Source organism: Heterodontus francisci, chromosome 20, assembly GCF_036365525.1.
Source record: "Heterodontus francisci isolate sHetFra1 chromosome 20, sHetFra1.hap1, whole genome shotgun sequence".
Classification (NCBI taxonomy): domain Eukaryota; kingdom Metazoa; phylum Chordata; class Chondrichthyes; order Heterodontiformes; family Heterodontidae; genus Heterodontus; species Heterodontus francisci.
Genome location: NC_090390.1, coordinates 67,185,145 through 67,200,556, shown reverse-complemented (window position 1 = coordinate 67,200,556; position 15,412 = coordinate 67,185,145). Strand labels below are relative to the sequence as shown.

General features: G+C 42.4%; 1 protein-coding gene across 3 annotated transcripts in view; it reads left to right on the top strand.

Moving 5' to 3' along the window:
• Positions 1-977: 977 nt before the first annotated feature.
• The window catches only part of hspa12a (heat shock protein 12A), a 142,147-nt gene continuing 127,712 nt past the window's right edge, over positions 978-15,412 (top strand). For 2 of the 3 annotated variants that reach the window (XM_068052974.1, XM_068052973.1), the window contains exon 1: positions 978-1,332. In XM_068052974.1, the coding sequence (XP_067909075.1) occupies positions 1,293-1,332 (40 nt within the window). In that variant the 5' untranslated portion in view covers positions 978-1,292. The remainder of the gene's footprint in view (positions 1,333-15,412) is intronic. The other variant, XM_068052975.1, reaches the window with a different exon arrangement.

Sequence of the window (15,412 nt, the reverse complement as noted above, 5' to 3'; positions counted from 1 at the left end):
ATGTTATGGCGAGCGCAGCACACCACCACAATAACCGAGAGCTTTGCAGGAGGGTATTGGAGGGCACCAACTGACAGATTCATGCACTGGAATTGCATCTTCTGAAGGCCAATGACCTACTCAATAGTTATCCTGATGAGCAAGTGGCATTGCTTATATCACCTCTGTGCCTCTATCTGTGGCTCCTGTAGAGGGACCAGTAGCCATCTGTTTCAGGATTCGTTTGGGGGTTTGTACTGACCACCTTGAAGTAGTTAGCCCTAAAACAGTTTCCCATAGAAGACCTGCTTGGGGATTCTGTAATGGATGGAGTGGTTCAAGAAGGCAGCTCACCACCACCTTCTCAAGGGCAATTAGGGATGGGCAATAAATGCTGGCCTGGCCAGCGACGCCCACATCCCAGAACAAATAAAAAAAATCCATGCAGGAGACATGGTCTGCCCATTTTAGTTGAATTTTCTGGAGGGTGGAGGGTGGAAAATGATATGAATGTTAACTGAATAACATATGGTGCAGGAAGGAGTGGGAGCATTTAACCGAAGGCCAACAGGATTAGGAGCAACTGTGTTACAGCACTGTTATTTTACTCAATCTCTGCATTAGGAAATGTTTCCTGTAAATATAAGGAATAATACTAGACCAAAGGCATGATTAGCATAAGGTCATTATAACTAAGAGTCTTGCCCCAAGTGTATTCCTGCAATTAAAATCACTTGTGTTTATAACTATTGCTGAGCACATTTCAAGGGGAACTGATTTATGATTGACAGGTACATTGCTAAATAATGAAATCTAGAAGATTTAAAAATAATCTGATCAAGCTTGTGTGGTGCAGTTACTTAGGGATTTTAATTGTTTCGCTTGTTGTGGTCCATCCTGCCAGATTGCTGCTGCTGCTCAGTCATTTACTGCAGCATGGGAGGCCCTTCCCTGCTAGTGCTGACACTATGTATGAGCACATTACGGAGGCGGAGCTCTGCAGAAACATGAGGAGTAAGAGTGCAAGCAGCTCATTTCTTTCCTTATATTTGAGCTAATTTCAACCAGAAAGCCTTTTAAGCAAGGTGGGGGTTGGGGTCAAAGACTGGGGCTTTACTGAACTATCTGTTTAAAAGACGTTTGGAGAGAGAGGGAGGGGAAAGGAAAAGCTTGTTTTAATAGTTTAGAGACAAGCTACAATACAGTCAGATTGCAGTTATTCAATGGCAGAGATTGCACAGTGAGCTAAAGATTTTGCTAGCCTAATGGTTAAAAGGTTTTAAGCACTGCAGATTTTGACTGGATTCACCACAATGTCTGAGAAGGAGTCTGTGACTGAAGGCCAGACTGCAGGTAGGAGAGATTTTACTGTTGTCAGCGTAAATCCATGCTGCAATGGCCTGGTAATACTGTCAGGATCAGAACAGTGCTCGCTGTCTTTTTCATTCACTGCTAGCTTTTTTCATCTGTAGGATCCTGACTGGATGTAATATCCTGTTAACTCTCTCTGGCTTCACTGCAGAGCCCAGCCATTGTAACAGTCACATGGATGTGGACTTGGGTACTCAATGCAGCATAAAATTACAACAAACTGATTTGTTCCAGGTGAAGAAACCCTGTACCATAATCTGTTTCATTTGGCTTTCCCTCTCTTAGTTACTTACTGTGTGCTTCGAGTTCTCAATCCCATTGTGAGAGCAATCCATTTTTGCTACGACATGTATTTTAATCTCAATAATTGGATTTCCAGTTTCTTTCCCTTTGGAAAATCTTTATCTGCAGTTACCTTTACTAAAATGTGCCAGTTAAGATTTCAGCTTTGTTGACCTGCCTATTGTTTATGCCAGTGACAGTGAATGATAATGTTTTAAATCAAGGTTACTTTAAGTAGGCTCTTAGATAAAACTAACTGAAATTTAGTCCACCACATGTGACCATATTCAAATGATGGTTTCAATCTTTTTCCAGTGGACATGTTTTTAACTGCTGTTAAATAATATTGATATCCTGAATGACACAATTAATGCTGCAGTGGAGTAAACAAAATGGCTCAATGTCAAACAGAAATTCATTAATAATCACTTGAAAATATGTTTAGAAAGTCCCAGGTGGATATTTTAACTTTGTCTTCTCAGTTGCTAAGGCCCTGTAAAGCATCTTTACAGTTGTGATATCCTTAATACTCATCTGCATTAGATTGTGCCCAACTAAGAAGGCTTTCTGCAACATATTCAGTCTCCAGAGATACATAATGCTGTTTTACATCAATGTCTAGACACCATGCCTTCTACATCAGGGCCTCCTGAAAGAATGTAGCTGCACTCAAGGAGGAACAGTTCCTTCAACTTTTGATGGGCCTGCTTGCACCCTAGAGATAAAAAAAAAAGCATCATGTTGACTATCGATGCAGAAAGATGAAATCATCGTGGATATTCAGAGAGAAAGATAAAAGAGAGACGGCAGTGAGCAAAAATAGCTTAATAAACTTTAATTTGCTTTTCCTTTAACACTTCAAAGTAAATTCCTCCTTTGAAAAATGAGAGAAATAATTATAGTACTATGGTAACTGAACAGTAATAGTCTGTTTTAGTAGACTTTACTCTTCGTTTTGTAGTATTAAGAAGGCCAAGTGTGTGTTCTTTCTGTATTATATAATGGCTGATAGCGCTGTGATTATTTTTGTTATCTGACTAATTTTATAGACTTGCATCATAATAATCAATGGACAAAATGCAGCAAACACTGCCTTAAACTTTCTATGATTCTATGATTCTGTTACTTTATGAGTAAGACCGCACACTAACCCAGGCATGAATACAGAAATAGTGGTGCAGCAGATATCTTACACTCACCCGCTGTAACACAGCAAGAATTATCACAGAAAATTAAATAGATAGACAGTAAATTCAACAGAAGAGAGTGTGAGACTCCAAAGATTGCTCAGTAGGCCTTTCAGTACACTTTTTTCTGATATATTTTCACCCATGTATAAAGTCCATCAGATACTGGACATCAGGTGAGCACAAGGTTGAGCTTTGATGTGATGCCTTCACAGCTGAAGAGCACTTAAGGACAAAAAGACTTGGCCAGGGTGGGGTGTGTAAAATTCCACTTTGGCAGGGGTGTAAAATGGATGGTAGCAGATCAACCACCCTTTGCACACCTCACCCAATTTGGCTTTCCAATTAAGCACATTTTGTACCCCTGACAAGGTTGAATTTTATCCCCTCAATATGCAAAATCAAAAACAAAACATACGAAATAGGAGCTGGCGTAGGTCATTTGGCCCTTTGAGCCTGCTTCACCATTCAACAAGATCATGGCTGATCTTCTCCTCATGACGAATGCCCACTAGGGTAAGGTTCTGGTTGGGGTGGTTGGGCACCTGGTACCCTGGAAATACACCCTGGCAAGGAATCAACATCTTCAGGACAAAAGGGGAAAGAATTCAGGGTTTCAAAAACTAATCACAGCAATTTTTTAAACTTATTTGTATTTTGGTAAAATGCTATAAATATATCTCATACTTACAGTAAAAAAATGTCTAAATTTTATCTTGTGAAACCCTGCCCACGAGAACGTAAACTTAAAAATTCCCATCTGATGCGCATCACATATGGATGGAAATGATTTTGTTGTTGACGGCAAGAATTCCTTCATGTAAGACATTTTCTCCTTTACCCTTTTCTAGCTTATTCCACACCATGCAGTATCTCCCACCAAATAGATGGGAAGATGACTTGGTCCAAGATGTCTGTTAACACCCATCAAACTGACTACTACAAGCTCAGTAAAGCAGTTTGGGATAACTTTTGCTCTCTGATTTTTCAAGCTCTTTATTTACTTCCCCACATGATGTAACCAAGATTGGGCAGATGGAGCATTATGACACAAGTGTACACCTATACTTCCTGTGACATAGGGGACTGCAATTTCCTCAATCTGACTTCATTCCAGTTTCTACGTCAACCTTTCTGGTAGTAACTTACACTGAAAGTTTCTGAGAATCTCATTAGCGCACACCAGAATGTAAAAAACTGTGGAAAACAAATGGAAATAGTCAGGGCCCAAGGAAAGCCTGGAACATACACCATGTTCTGTCTTTAACTTATCGATGCTTTAAAATTAAAGTTTGAAGCCGTCAGTTATATATATTAAGCACAGCAATTGTGGAAGCTTTTCTCTTTTAAATGTAACAGATTCTGATGCCATAAAAAAATTAAAGATGCAGAGAATACAGTGCGGGTCTTAGTTTGGAGAAATTTAAAAGTATTTGCCAATAGATCACTAAAATATATCATAAATAGTGACTGGTTTCTGTCGTGCCTAAAATCTTGGTTGTCGGTTTACACCCATTTAGGACAGGCGCAAGTGCAGGAAACTTGGGTTCTGTGGTCTTTCACATGAGATTGGAGCTATACTAATTAGGATTTTGACAAATGTAATTTAGAAAATTGCAAATGATCAAGGAAATTATCATGTAGCAATATTTCGGTATTATACTGGCTTAAGTTACTTACGCAACTTTTCTCACAAAAAAATGGAGCAACTTCACAAGTAACATTCCAAAAAATTCTTGAGTTGGTATATTGCAACCCCAGTGGGTTCCACTGTGGTTCAGCTTGGATGGAAACATTTTTAAATAACCACATGTTTTAGCAAAGAATGGTGTAGATCATTGGTTGATGTAGCCTTGCAATTGACTATGAAACTCTATAATGTGTTGCTCCCAGTGACAACACACTGTATAAAGTCAAGCCAATGCTCAACTTGGCCTTTGATGGGTGAATTTTTAGTACAGTTTGTGCTGTACATAACACACATTTTAATTAAGACCAGTGCTGAGCAATGTTCCCTCTAAGCTGCGTTGCCACTCAGCAACCCAGAGGTTCCTGTGCAGGCTGAGCACAAGTTAGCCCCTTTAAGTTAACATGCAAAAAAAATTTTAAAGGGCCCACACACTTAAATGAATAGGCCACACAGAACAAAAAAAAAATAGAGGGAATGTTGGTGCTGGACTTAATGAGCTTTCATGTTTATTCATGCGTGCAATTTGTCAGCAACATCTCATTTTGCTCACCCTGCACTTCCAAACACAATACCTTGACCTTAGAAGATCTCATTTAGGGAGAGGAAAAATCAGACAGATTTTTTCCCCAAATCATGTATGGGTATCAGGTAAGGATTGGATCAGGCTCAGCTGTGATGCGATAAATAGACTGCTGACACTCACTCTATAGCCTCACATGAAGAATGGTCAATTGGTTGAGGTGCTAAGAATCCCTGATGCCCATGGAACTGTACCATAGTGAGTAGTCAGTACCCTCAAAAGAAGAAGGAAGAATATTGGAGGATAAATAGCCATGCATATTTAGCAAATCTATTCTGAAGTGACGGTCACCTTCTACTGGTGGTTAATGGGGGTCATCAGTCACGAACGTCACCGTTCTGAGATCATTGTATTCCCCTGATACAGAGCTAATTCAGCAATATCAGCACTAACTCAGAAGCACTTGGGTTGGACGTGTTGAGAATAGAAATATCACCTGGTGTCGATCCAGTACAGAAAGAACATTCTATTCTCCAGTGCTATCAACACCAGGCAAATATGAAAATAATCAAAACAAAAAGGCCTATTAAAAATAATTATAAAATTATTTGAGGCTGACTGGTGCACATTTTTATTATGTTTTAAGTGAATTTGTTGTCAGTTTTCAATTTATTGCCAGAAAAATGTATTCCTTTTTGCAAATGGGCAAATCTGGGAAAAGTGAATAACCAGATAAATTCACTGGCAAAAAATAATGAAAACAAACTGAAAGAGCTGTCGCAACAGAAATAACTTCTCCAGAGAAATTAATGTTCAGAATTGTGCAGTGTTGAAACAGCAGACTTGGACTTTCAGTAATTTGGGGTTAACAATGGGCGAGCAACCGCAATTCCAAGCGCGGCGGCTCATTTAAATAGCCGGGGTGGGCCAGCGGTCCCCGATCATGTGGAGGGGGTGGGCTGTCTGTCCCTGGCAATGGTGTCAGTTGCCTGTGTGCAGACCCTGATGCCATTTTTAAAGGGCTGTCAGCCCTACCAGCAAATTAAAATATTTAAAGAAACAGTGAATGAAAGAAAATAAATACATTTCTTTTGCCCCTCTCCCACCCCCTAATATCAATTAAATTAATTATTTGCTCTTTTCCCCCCCAAAAAACACTTAGCTTCCCAATCTGACCATCCCCCCCCCCCACCAAACTGTACAAACTTTCATCTATAACCCTTCCCACCATCCCCCACACCCGTGACATTCATTTGACCCCCTCCCCGCACTGAGAAACGTACCTCCTCCCCCCGCCCCAACCAGTGTTGCACCTCGTTTCCCCGGACGTGGATCTGAAGGCACGACAGTGCCAGTCGCCGGGATGAAAATTGCAGTGGCACTTCAGAAGGCAATGGGAAAGTCATTAATGCAGTTAAATAAATCTATTTGAATATTTAAATTACAATCCCGTCGCCGAGCGATGGGGGAGGGGCCGCCACGAGGCCTCGCTCCTGCTGGCAATATCAGGACAGGACCTGTCGGTGTTGACGTTTGTGATGGGCCTCATCCAGGGCAATCTTAATGCCCCCCGCCCCAGCCATGGATCCCGACGTCGAGGCCTCTATAAAATCCACCCCTAAATGAGTGGAGTTACTGATCAAGCTTATCGGAATTCAACATTTCTATGAAATGTACGCCATTGTAGAACATGTACATTATAGTAGTAATTTTATCAGTCCATGCTGCTAGTGTGGGTCCTTGCCTGCCAGCAGGACATATCAGAAATTCAGACATGTGCTGCCCAGGAGTTTACGACCAGTAACAGCTGGAAAATTGTGGATAGTGTGTACCCAAAGTTCCGACATGTTGGAGGCACTGCAGATTTATGCAATCATGCTTTATATGAGGCTAAAAATTACTATTGCCACTATGATTGTATGAACATGAAACACATTCGTATCAGATTTCTCCTCTGCTGTTTTCACAGGGGTAACAGCCCATTTATAATGTCATAGTATAATATTGCTGAAAGTAATTTCCTGCCTATATCATTTTAAAAAAGATGGTGTCAGAGGCTGCAGATGGCTTTTAATAATATAGTATTAGCATCCCTTTCAAACATGAGTTTAAACCCTAGTCTTGACTCCCACTGAGCTTGATGGCCTTCAGCTGATGATGTTAGCCAATTCTTGAGCTGGCTTGCATTGGAGCCCAGGAGTGAGCAGATTGTGGAGTGCTGCTGTGAGCAGCTGTGAAGAAGTCAGCATTCTACCGTCCCACCCTTTTCACTGAAGGAGAAAGCTATCAGGAAACAGTGGTAAGGCCCAACAGGGGATAAATTCTAATGCGAAACCAGGAGAAGGAGACAGTGATAAATTATTATATGCTGTACATATCTCCCTCAATCTTTGAGTAATCAAACCATCACAGAAATGGTATGATCTATTCTCCAATAGTTTAAAACAATCAATCGCAATCTATTTAATCCAAATGTTCAGTTAGAAGAATGTGACAGGTGCTGGCATCATGCCCAACTAATATAATGTCAATTTATAATCTATGCTGCTCATATCTGGGACATGAATTTGCTTAAAAACACTTACCAATTACCAAAAATCAATGGCATTTAGAGTATGTGGCTGCGTTCAGAAACCTTTGTGAGTTTGAAGCGAGACTGAAAATCAGTAAGTGTTTGGACTGGACTATTACTAGGGAGCAGCTTCCTCCTTGGTATTCCAACTATTGAAAGAGGAATTTAATAGAAGGGAGGAAAATAATTTAAAAGTGGAGTAAGGTTTTCTTCCGATAGATGTTCAGAAGAGGCATGCCTCTTTTCAGTGCGATTTATGAGACTTCAGCCGTGTGCAGTGAATACAGTATATACGTCGAAAAACACAGAAGTTGGAAAACAAACACCACATTCGGCCCAACTAGTCCATTTTGGCGTTTACTCTGAAAATGAGCTAAAAGTTCTAATCACATTTACCCACTCTGTTCCCATATTACTTTCTTCCCTTTTTCTCCATCCACCCGAGGTGGATGGAGAAGGCAGCATTTGACCAAATATAGCATCAAGGAGCCCTAGCAAAACTGAAGTCAATGGAAATCGGGGGGGAAAAGTCTCCACTTGTTGGAGTCATATCTAGCGCAAAGGAAGATGGTTGTGGTTGTTGGAGGTCAATCATCTGAGCTCCAGGACATCACTGCAGGAGTTCCTCAGGGTAGTGTCCTAGGCCCAACCATCTTCAGCTTCTTCATCAATGACTTTCTTTCAATCATAAGGTCAGAAGTGGGGATGTTCGCTGATAATTGCACAATGTTCAGCACCACCATTCGTGACTCAGATACTGAAGCAGTCCTTGTAGAAATGCAGCAAGACCTGGATGATACCCAGGCATGGACTGATAAGTGGCAAGTAACATTTATGCCACACAAGTGCCAGGCAATGATCATCTCCAACAAGAGAGAATCTAACCATCTCCCCTTGACATTCAATTGCATTACGATCACTGAATCCCCCACTATCAACATCCTAGGGGTTACTATTGACCAGAAACTGAACTGGAGTAGCCATATAAATACTGTGGCTACAAGAGCAGGTCAGATGCTAGGAATGCTGCGACGAGTAACTCTCACCTCATGACTCCCCAAAGCCTGTCCACCATCTACAAGGCGCAAGTCAGGAGTGTGATGAAATACTCTCCACTTGCTTGGATGGGTGCAGCTCCAACAACACTCAAGAAGCTCGACAACATCCAGGACAAAGCAGCCCGCTTGATTGGCACCCCATCTACAAACATTCACTCCCTCCACCACCGATGCACAGTGGCAGCAGTGTGTACCATCTACAAGATGCACTGCAGCAATGCACCAAGTAGAGCATGGCTACCAGACCCAAACCCAACGGGACCCGACGACAAGTGTCGGGTTCGCGTCGGGTCTCTCTTCCGGGGCCAAAATTTGGAATCTGGTCGGGTCCTGCTGGACGTGGACAGAGATCAGGACAAACAGAAATCAGAGGTGAGAAGTGTGGGGGGTGGTGGGGGGGGGGGCGGTTGTGGGTGGCGAGAGGGGTGCGGGAAGAAGGGAAAGAAACAGCTACAAGTTCGGACATAAAGCACCCGAGTGAAATTAACCCAACCCCTTACACTCTGAAATCTATCAAGTCCGGGAGAAACTGACAAACCCGGGGAAGATACCAGTAACTGCACTAAGTACAGAACAACTGAGCTCTTGCTTTAATCTATACTTGGCCCAAGGATTTAAAATGATCTGGAAATAGGGAAATTAAACTTCCCAACCTGTGTTCTCCGCTGAGATTTTTTTTTGTTAATGACATCGGAAATTGATACAGTTCAGAAGCTTGTTTGTTACATTGCATGATTTCCTGAAGTGGATACTTATTTTCCCGCGAGTGCTTAGGGTCGTAGCAGTCTTCGCCTGTTTGAAATCAGTGTTTGTTTTTTAAAAAACTTTATGATGTTAATTAAACACGGGTACATCAACAACTGGCACCTGTACTCGATCACTGGTCTAAAGCCTGGCTACCCGACCAAACCCACATACATGCGTTGGGTTCAGGTTGGGATGGGCATTTAAAAAAATTAAAGGACTTGGCTCGGCTCGGGTTTGGGTTCCCTGTTGTCGCTCGGGCCCGGGTAGGGTTTTAATTTTATACCCAAGCCAGGCTTTAGCACCAGGGCTCCTTAGAAAGCACCTTCCAAACCTGCGACCTCTACCAACTAGAAGGACAAGGGCTGCAAATGCATGGGAACACCACCACTGGCAAGTTCCCCTCCAAGTCACACACCATCCTGACTTGGAACTATATCGCCTTTCTTTCATTGTCCCTGGGTCAAAATCCTGGAATTCCCTTCCTAACAGCACTGTGGGTGTACCTACCCCACATGGACTGCAACAGTTCAAAAAGGCAGTTCACCACCAAGAGGCAGTTAGAGATGGGCAGTTAGAGATGGGCAATAAATGCTGGCCTAGCCAGTGACGCCCTCATCCCATGAATGAATAAAAACAACCTGTCCATTCTAATATTGAATCTCTTCCATGAATCCTGACAGTAAATTCCACAACTTCACAACTCGCCGTATAAAGATATTTTCTTGCTATCTGATCTACATCTCTTGCATTTATTCTTGTATCTATGGCTCTTGTTCTAGATCCCTATATTGCTGGACACATTATGCTTCTATCTACCCTGTCCCATCCTTTCATAATTTTAAATGTTTCTATCATATCACACCATAATCTGTGTTGTTCTGATGGAAAAAGAGCCAGCAATCAGTGTGAAAAAGGGAACAAGTGAGAGTTGCAAACTATAGCACTCGTCATTGTAATGCTTTCTAAAGAATCTTTTTCATAATTGGTGGTTGTGTGTTAGGAGTCCATTTGATTAAAATTGTGTTGTGATATTAGTAACAAATGCACTAATGCATTGGTATGAAATACCTTTTATATTTTAACAATTTATCATTTAATTTAAATGTGTTAATGCTCTTGTTAAAATAGTGGATGGAAAACTTTTACGTGTTAATGCCTTTGTTACTAATTCTACACAACACAGTTCTATCCCATAGATATTACAACAATGACATATGACAAAAAAACATGATTCCCTCACAGGAACACCAGTAGGAAGCAATCAGTGCCAGGGAACAGTTTGGTGAGTTCATCAAACGGTTTTACAGATCACAAGTAGGTTGAAACGATGAATGGAAACACAAAGGGCATCTAACAGTATTTTCATAAAAATAAAAGCAAAATACTGCGGATGCTGGAAATCTGAAATAAAAACAAAGAATGCTGGAACCACTCAGCAGGTCTGGCAGCATCTGTGGAAAGAGAAGCAGAGTTAACGTTTCGGGTCAGTAACCCTTCTTCAGAACAGTATTTTCAGTTAGTTAAACTTGCCCTTTCACATTTTGGTTTTTTAACTTTTTGTGTGGCAAGTTGCTAAATGTCAAGCAGATAATAGTGCAGTGAAGGAAACAGGGCATTTTGGACCCAATCGACCAGGACGAGCAACAGTGTATCTCCTTGATCAATCAGATTGAAGTGTTGGGAAATAAACAGCACAGGGACTGAGAAGGAAGTTTAAATTAGAGTTGGTGAATTAGAATCAAATGAAATACAGCAAGAGAGCAAAAGAAGGATTGGATTAAGAGAGAGAAAAAAGACAAACAAAAAGTTAAAATAAAATATATTTTTTTAAACTTATATTTTAAAAATCTCCAATAATTCAAACCTGAACAAATGAGACTCCACACTTGTAATGGTTAATTTTTGGTGCCTGAGAGGTTGATAACACTTAGCATGTTGTTAGAAAAGTACATCGACTTGATTTAACTTCTGTGGTGAGTTTAGTTCGTACCTACTATGCAAACGCAGCAACGTCACGCGATTCAATGCATTTCAATGATGAGACAGTCAGCAAGATCTGTTTTTTGCACTGCAGCCTCACAGCTCCAGCGACCTGGGTTCAATTCTGGGTACTGTGTGGAGTTTGCAAGTTCTCCCTGTGTCTGCATGGGTTTCCTCCGGGTGCTTTAGTTTCCTCCCACATGCCAAAGACTTGCAGGTTGATAGGTAAATTGGCCATTAGCAATTGCCCCTAGTATAGGTAGGTGGGAGGGAAATATAGGGACAGGTGGGGATGTGGTAGGAATATGGAATTAGTGTAGGATTAGTATAAATGGGTGGTTGATGGTCGGTACAGACTCGGTGGGCCAAAGGGCCTGTTTCAGTGCTGTATCTCTAAACTAAACTAAAAGTGCCACTGGTAGAATGCAGGTACAATGGAAATGGCTTTAAATTCAAATTTAATTGCTGTTTCTTCACAATCGGTGCTTGCATTCTAGTTTTATTTTTCCAGTAAGAGCCACTGGAAGGCAGTCATTGGGAACCTTCCCTTCCCCATCCTGTAATCATGAGAGAAATGTGGAACAGAACTGGAGTTTAGAGGAGGGGCAGTTAAGGAGAATGTAGTAGTCAAGGGTCTGAAAGGCCGGGAAGAAGTTCAGGAGCAACAGAGAGCCCCAAGTGCAGTCATGTAAGAGGTCAATGGTACGTTTAACCAAATGTGGGAATAATGTCTGAAGAAAGGAAGAGATTGATAATGTTACTGAGCATAACCAAGAAGAAATTGGGTGGTGAGCTTGATGGAAAGAAGATCAAGGAAGTAGGTGATAGGCTTTATGGCATCTAGTGAGTCGAGAGATTGGAAGAAGCTGCAGGGTGTGAAGGTTGAGAAGGTTGAGGTCTGGATTGGGGGAAGTTTAAGATATTAGGGGCAACAAGAGACAGATTTTACTGAGTGGATAGCTCGATTTTTGAGAAGGCCAGCTCATCCAGCCTTCTTACACTGCAGCAAGGTACCAGAGCCAGTCCCTCCCTCCTGTAGAAGTGGGCACCTCAGGAGAGCCAAAAATTGCATCGGCATCCAACTTTTAGGATGGGGTCAACGCCTTCAGTTAAAGACTGGGTGCTAGCCATGTGTTCTTTTCATTGGATATATGGAATATTCTTTGTTCCAGTCCTACTCAGGTACCCTGCTTCATCTCTTTTTCTGGTACATTATGACTTTATCTGTGCCATTTCCTGTTCGCGCCCAATACTAGAAAATTTCATCAGCTTTGTTTCCAATTTTCACCCTTCCCTTGCCTTCACGTGGTCCACCTCCAACTCTTCCCTTCCTCCATTTCAGGAGATAGGCCATTGACCAATATCCACTATAAGCCCATTGACTCCCACAGATACCTTGACTACATTTCTTCTGTTCAAATGGTTTCTCTAGCCCTGCCTCCTTGCTGTCATGTACAATTGGAAGGATAGACAAAGGGTGGGGACAGGGGTAGGGTGGGTGAAATCTGATCTGGGGGTAGGGGAGGAGAGAATTTTGTATTGCTGGAATCAGCAGCAGAGATTTGGTTTCAGGTCTCTCCTTCCTATTTTCTTAACTGCACCCCCACTAAACTGCTTGAATTCAGACAGGATACTGGAGGAAAATCCAGCCCTAATAAATATGTGTCACGGTAAAAAGAGCTTAAAGCATTGAGGGAGTGGGCTACATTCCTGAAATATACTTAATGCTGCCATTGCCTTCTTGTAAATGACAATGGTACTTTTGCAGTTGAACCCTTTCAAAAAATGTCATGCATTGAATGTCCTGGTCCGCTTCCAAAATCCATATCTTTTCTTTCATTTAGCAGATTGAATTAAAGCATTCTTCAAAACTGGATATTAAGAATCAGCATCAGAGAAATGCACAGAATCAAAGGAGAGTTCTTGACTGGGATTTTCTTTGCAGGGGGCAAGTCCTGATGACAGGACAAAATGTGGGTCCCGAGCCCACGCAGGCAGACCAGCGGGACCACAGCGGCAATCTTCCCAGTCGCAGCCTCTTAATTGGCCGCCGCCAGACCCACCGTCCAATTGAGGATGGCAGGATGGCTCTCCATGCTGCCAGCCCAATCAGAGGGCCAGCAGCTCTGCAGCCTCGGTAGCACCACCAAAAGAGGTGTCTGCTGCTGAGGCTTCAGGGAGAATGAGGGGACAAATCATTTCTCTGACAGGGTCAGGCAGACGGGCCCTGGCAATTGGAGGGGTAGTAGTCCCTCCAGCAGCAGCGTCAGGGCTGTGGAGACAGCCGTTGCCACCTGGGGCCCCGTCCTTGGGCCATGGAGCCTCCAGATGGGATAGTCCCCCCAGGAAGGCACTGGGAGGCCATCTCCATGCAGCTGGTAGCCTCTTTACGTGCTGGGGTGCCACTGGTGGTCCAGGAAGATGGGCCTTAATTGGGCCATTAATTATTCAAATTGTCTTCCTGCCTCCAGTTGACAGGTGGCTGAGCCACTGCCGTTCTCGCCGCTTATAAAATGGCCCGGCGGTGGAACTCTGTCAGGAAGTCCTCCCAAGACGGTTCCCTGGTATTTTACTAGCCCCCACCTCCTTCCCTGCTAGCCAGGGGCCAGTAAAATCTCGCTCCTTGATTCAAAATATTCCTAGAACAAATAAAACAAAAAAAAAGCTTGTTGCACTGTTTAATTTGGTGTTTACATGTTTCACTTTTCCTTCAATTTGGGACTGTGAAGGGGGATAAGATGGGAGGATCATTCAGTTTATATAAGTGCTTACATTTCTCAGAGAAAATAAGATTCATCAACTTTTCTTTCCATTAAGGTTACAAACCAATGTATTTTTTGGCCCAGTATTAAGTTAGCAGGATGAGATGAGCTTTTCTTGGCAATTTTTCCTCTTGGGATTGGTAAAACAATTCTTCAATAAGATGGGTACCTGTGAATAATGGTTGAAGAACTCATTTTGCCACAATGCAGTCATTGTTGACTCATTAAGGCTTGCAGTCTTGCGAATACTACCTCCTCCTGTTTACTGGTCATTCCTGAAAGAAGCAAACAAATACTTCTTACCCTGCAGTTTTAATTCCCTGTTGGTGTAGCAGATCCTTTATCATATATACTGTGGGCTCCTATTATGCACAAAAGGTACAATGAATTAAACATCCACATATAACCAGATCTGGATGTGACAAGACAGAGTGCATCATTACTAGATTATACCACTCCTTTCTCAAAATGTTTGTGTGCAAAGCTGTTTACATATTTGCTCACTATTTTTTATTCCAGTGCTTGTCATGTCCTCCAATGCTGGCCTGTTACACAGATCACATGCCATTGGAAGCCGTGCCTTCAGCTGCCAAGGTTGAAGCTCTGGAATTCCCTCCCTAAACCTCTTAGTCTCTCTATCTCTCCAGTTCCTCCTTAAAAACCGACAACTTTGGCCAAACTTTTGGTCAACGTCCTAATATCTCCTTATATGTCAAATTTTTATCTGATAATACTTCTGTGAAGCATGTTGGGATGTTTTATTATGTTAACTGTGCTATATAAATGCATCCATAGCACTTAAAGCAGCAAGAAGCGCTGCACAAAGAACAGCCAGGCGCTGCGCTAATGACTACTGGCAACACCTATGCAGCCATATTCAGCTAGCCTCAGACACCGGAAATATCAGAGGGATGTATGATGGCATTAAGAGAGCTTTTGGGCCAACCATCAAGAAAATCGCCCCCCTCAAATCTAAATCAGGGGACACAATCACTGACCAACGCAAGCAAATGGACGCTGGGTGGAGCACTACCTAGAACTGTACTCCAGGGAAAATGTTGTCACTGATACCTCCCTCAATGCAGCCCAGTCTCAGCCAGTCATGGATGAGCTGGACGTACAGCCAACAAAATCGGAACTCAGTGATGCCATTGAATCTCTAGCCAGCGGAAAAGCCCCTGGGAAGGACGGCATTACCCCTGAAATAATCAAGAGTGCGAAGCCTGCTATACTTACAGCACTCTACGAACTGCTTTGCCTGTGC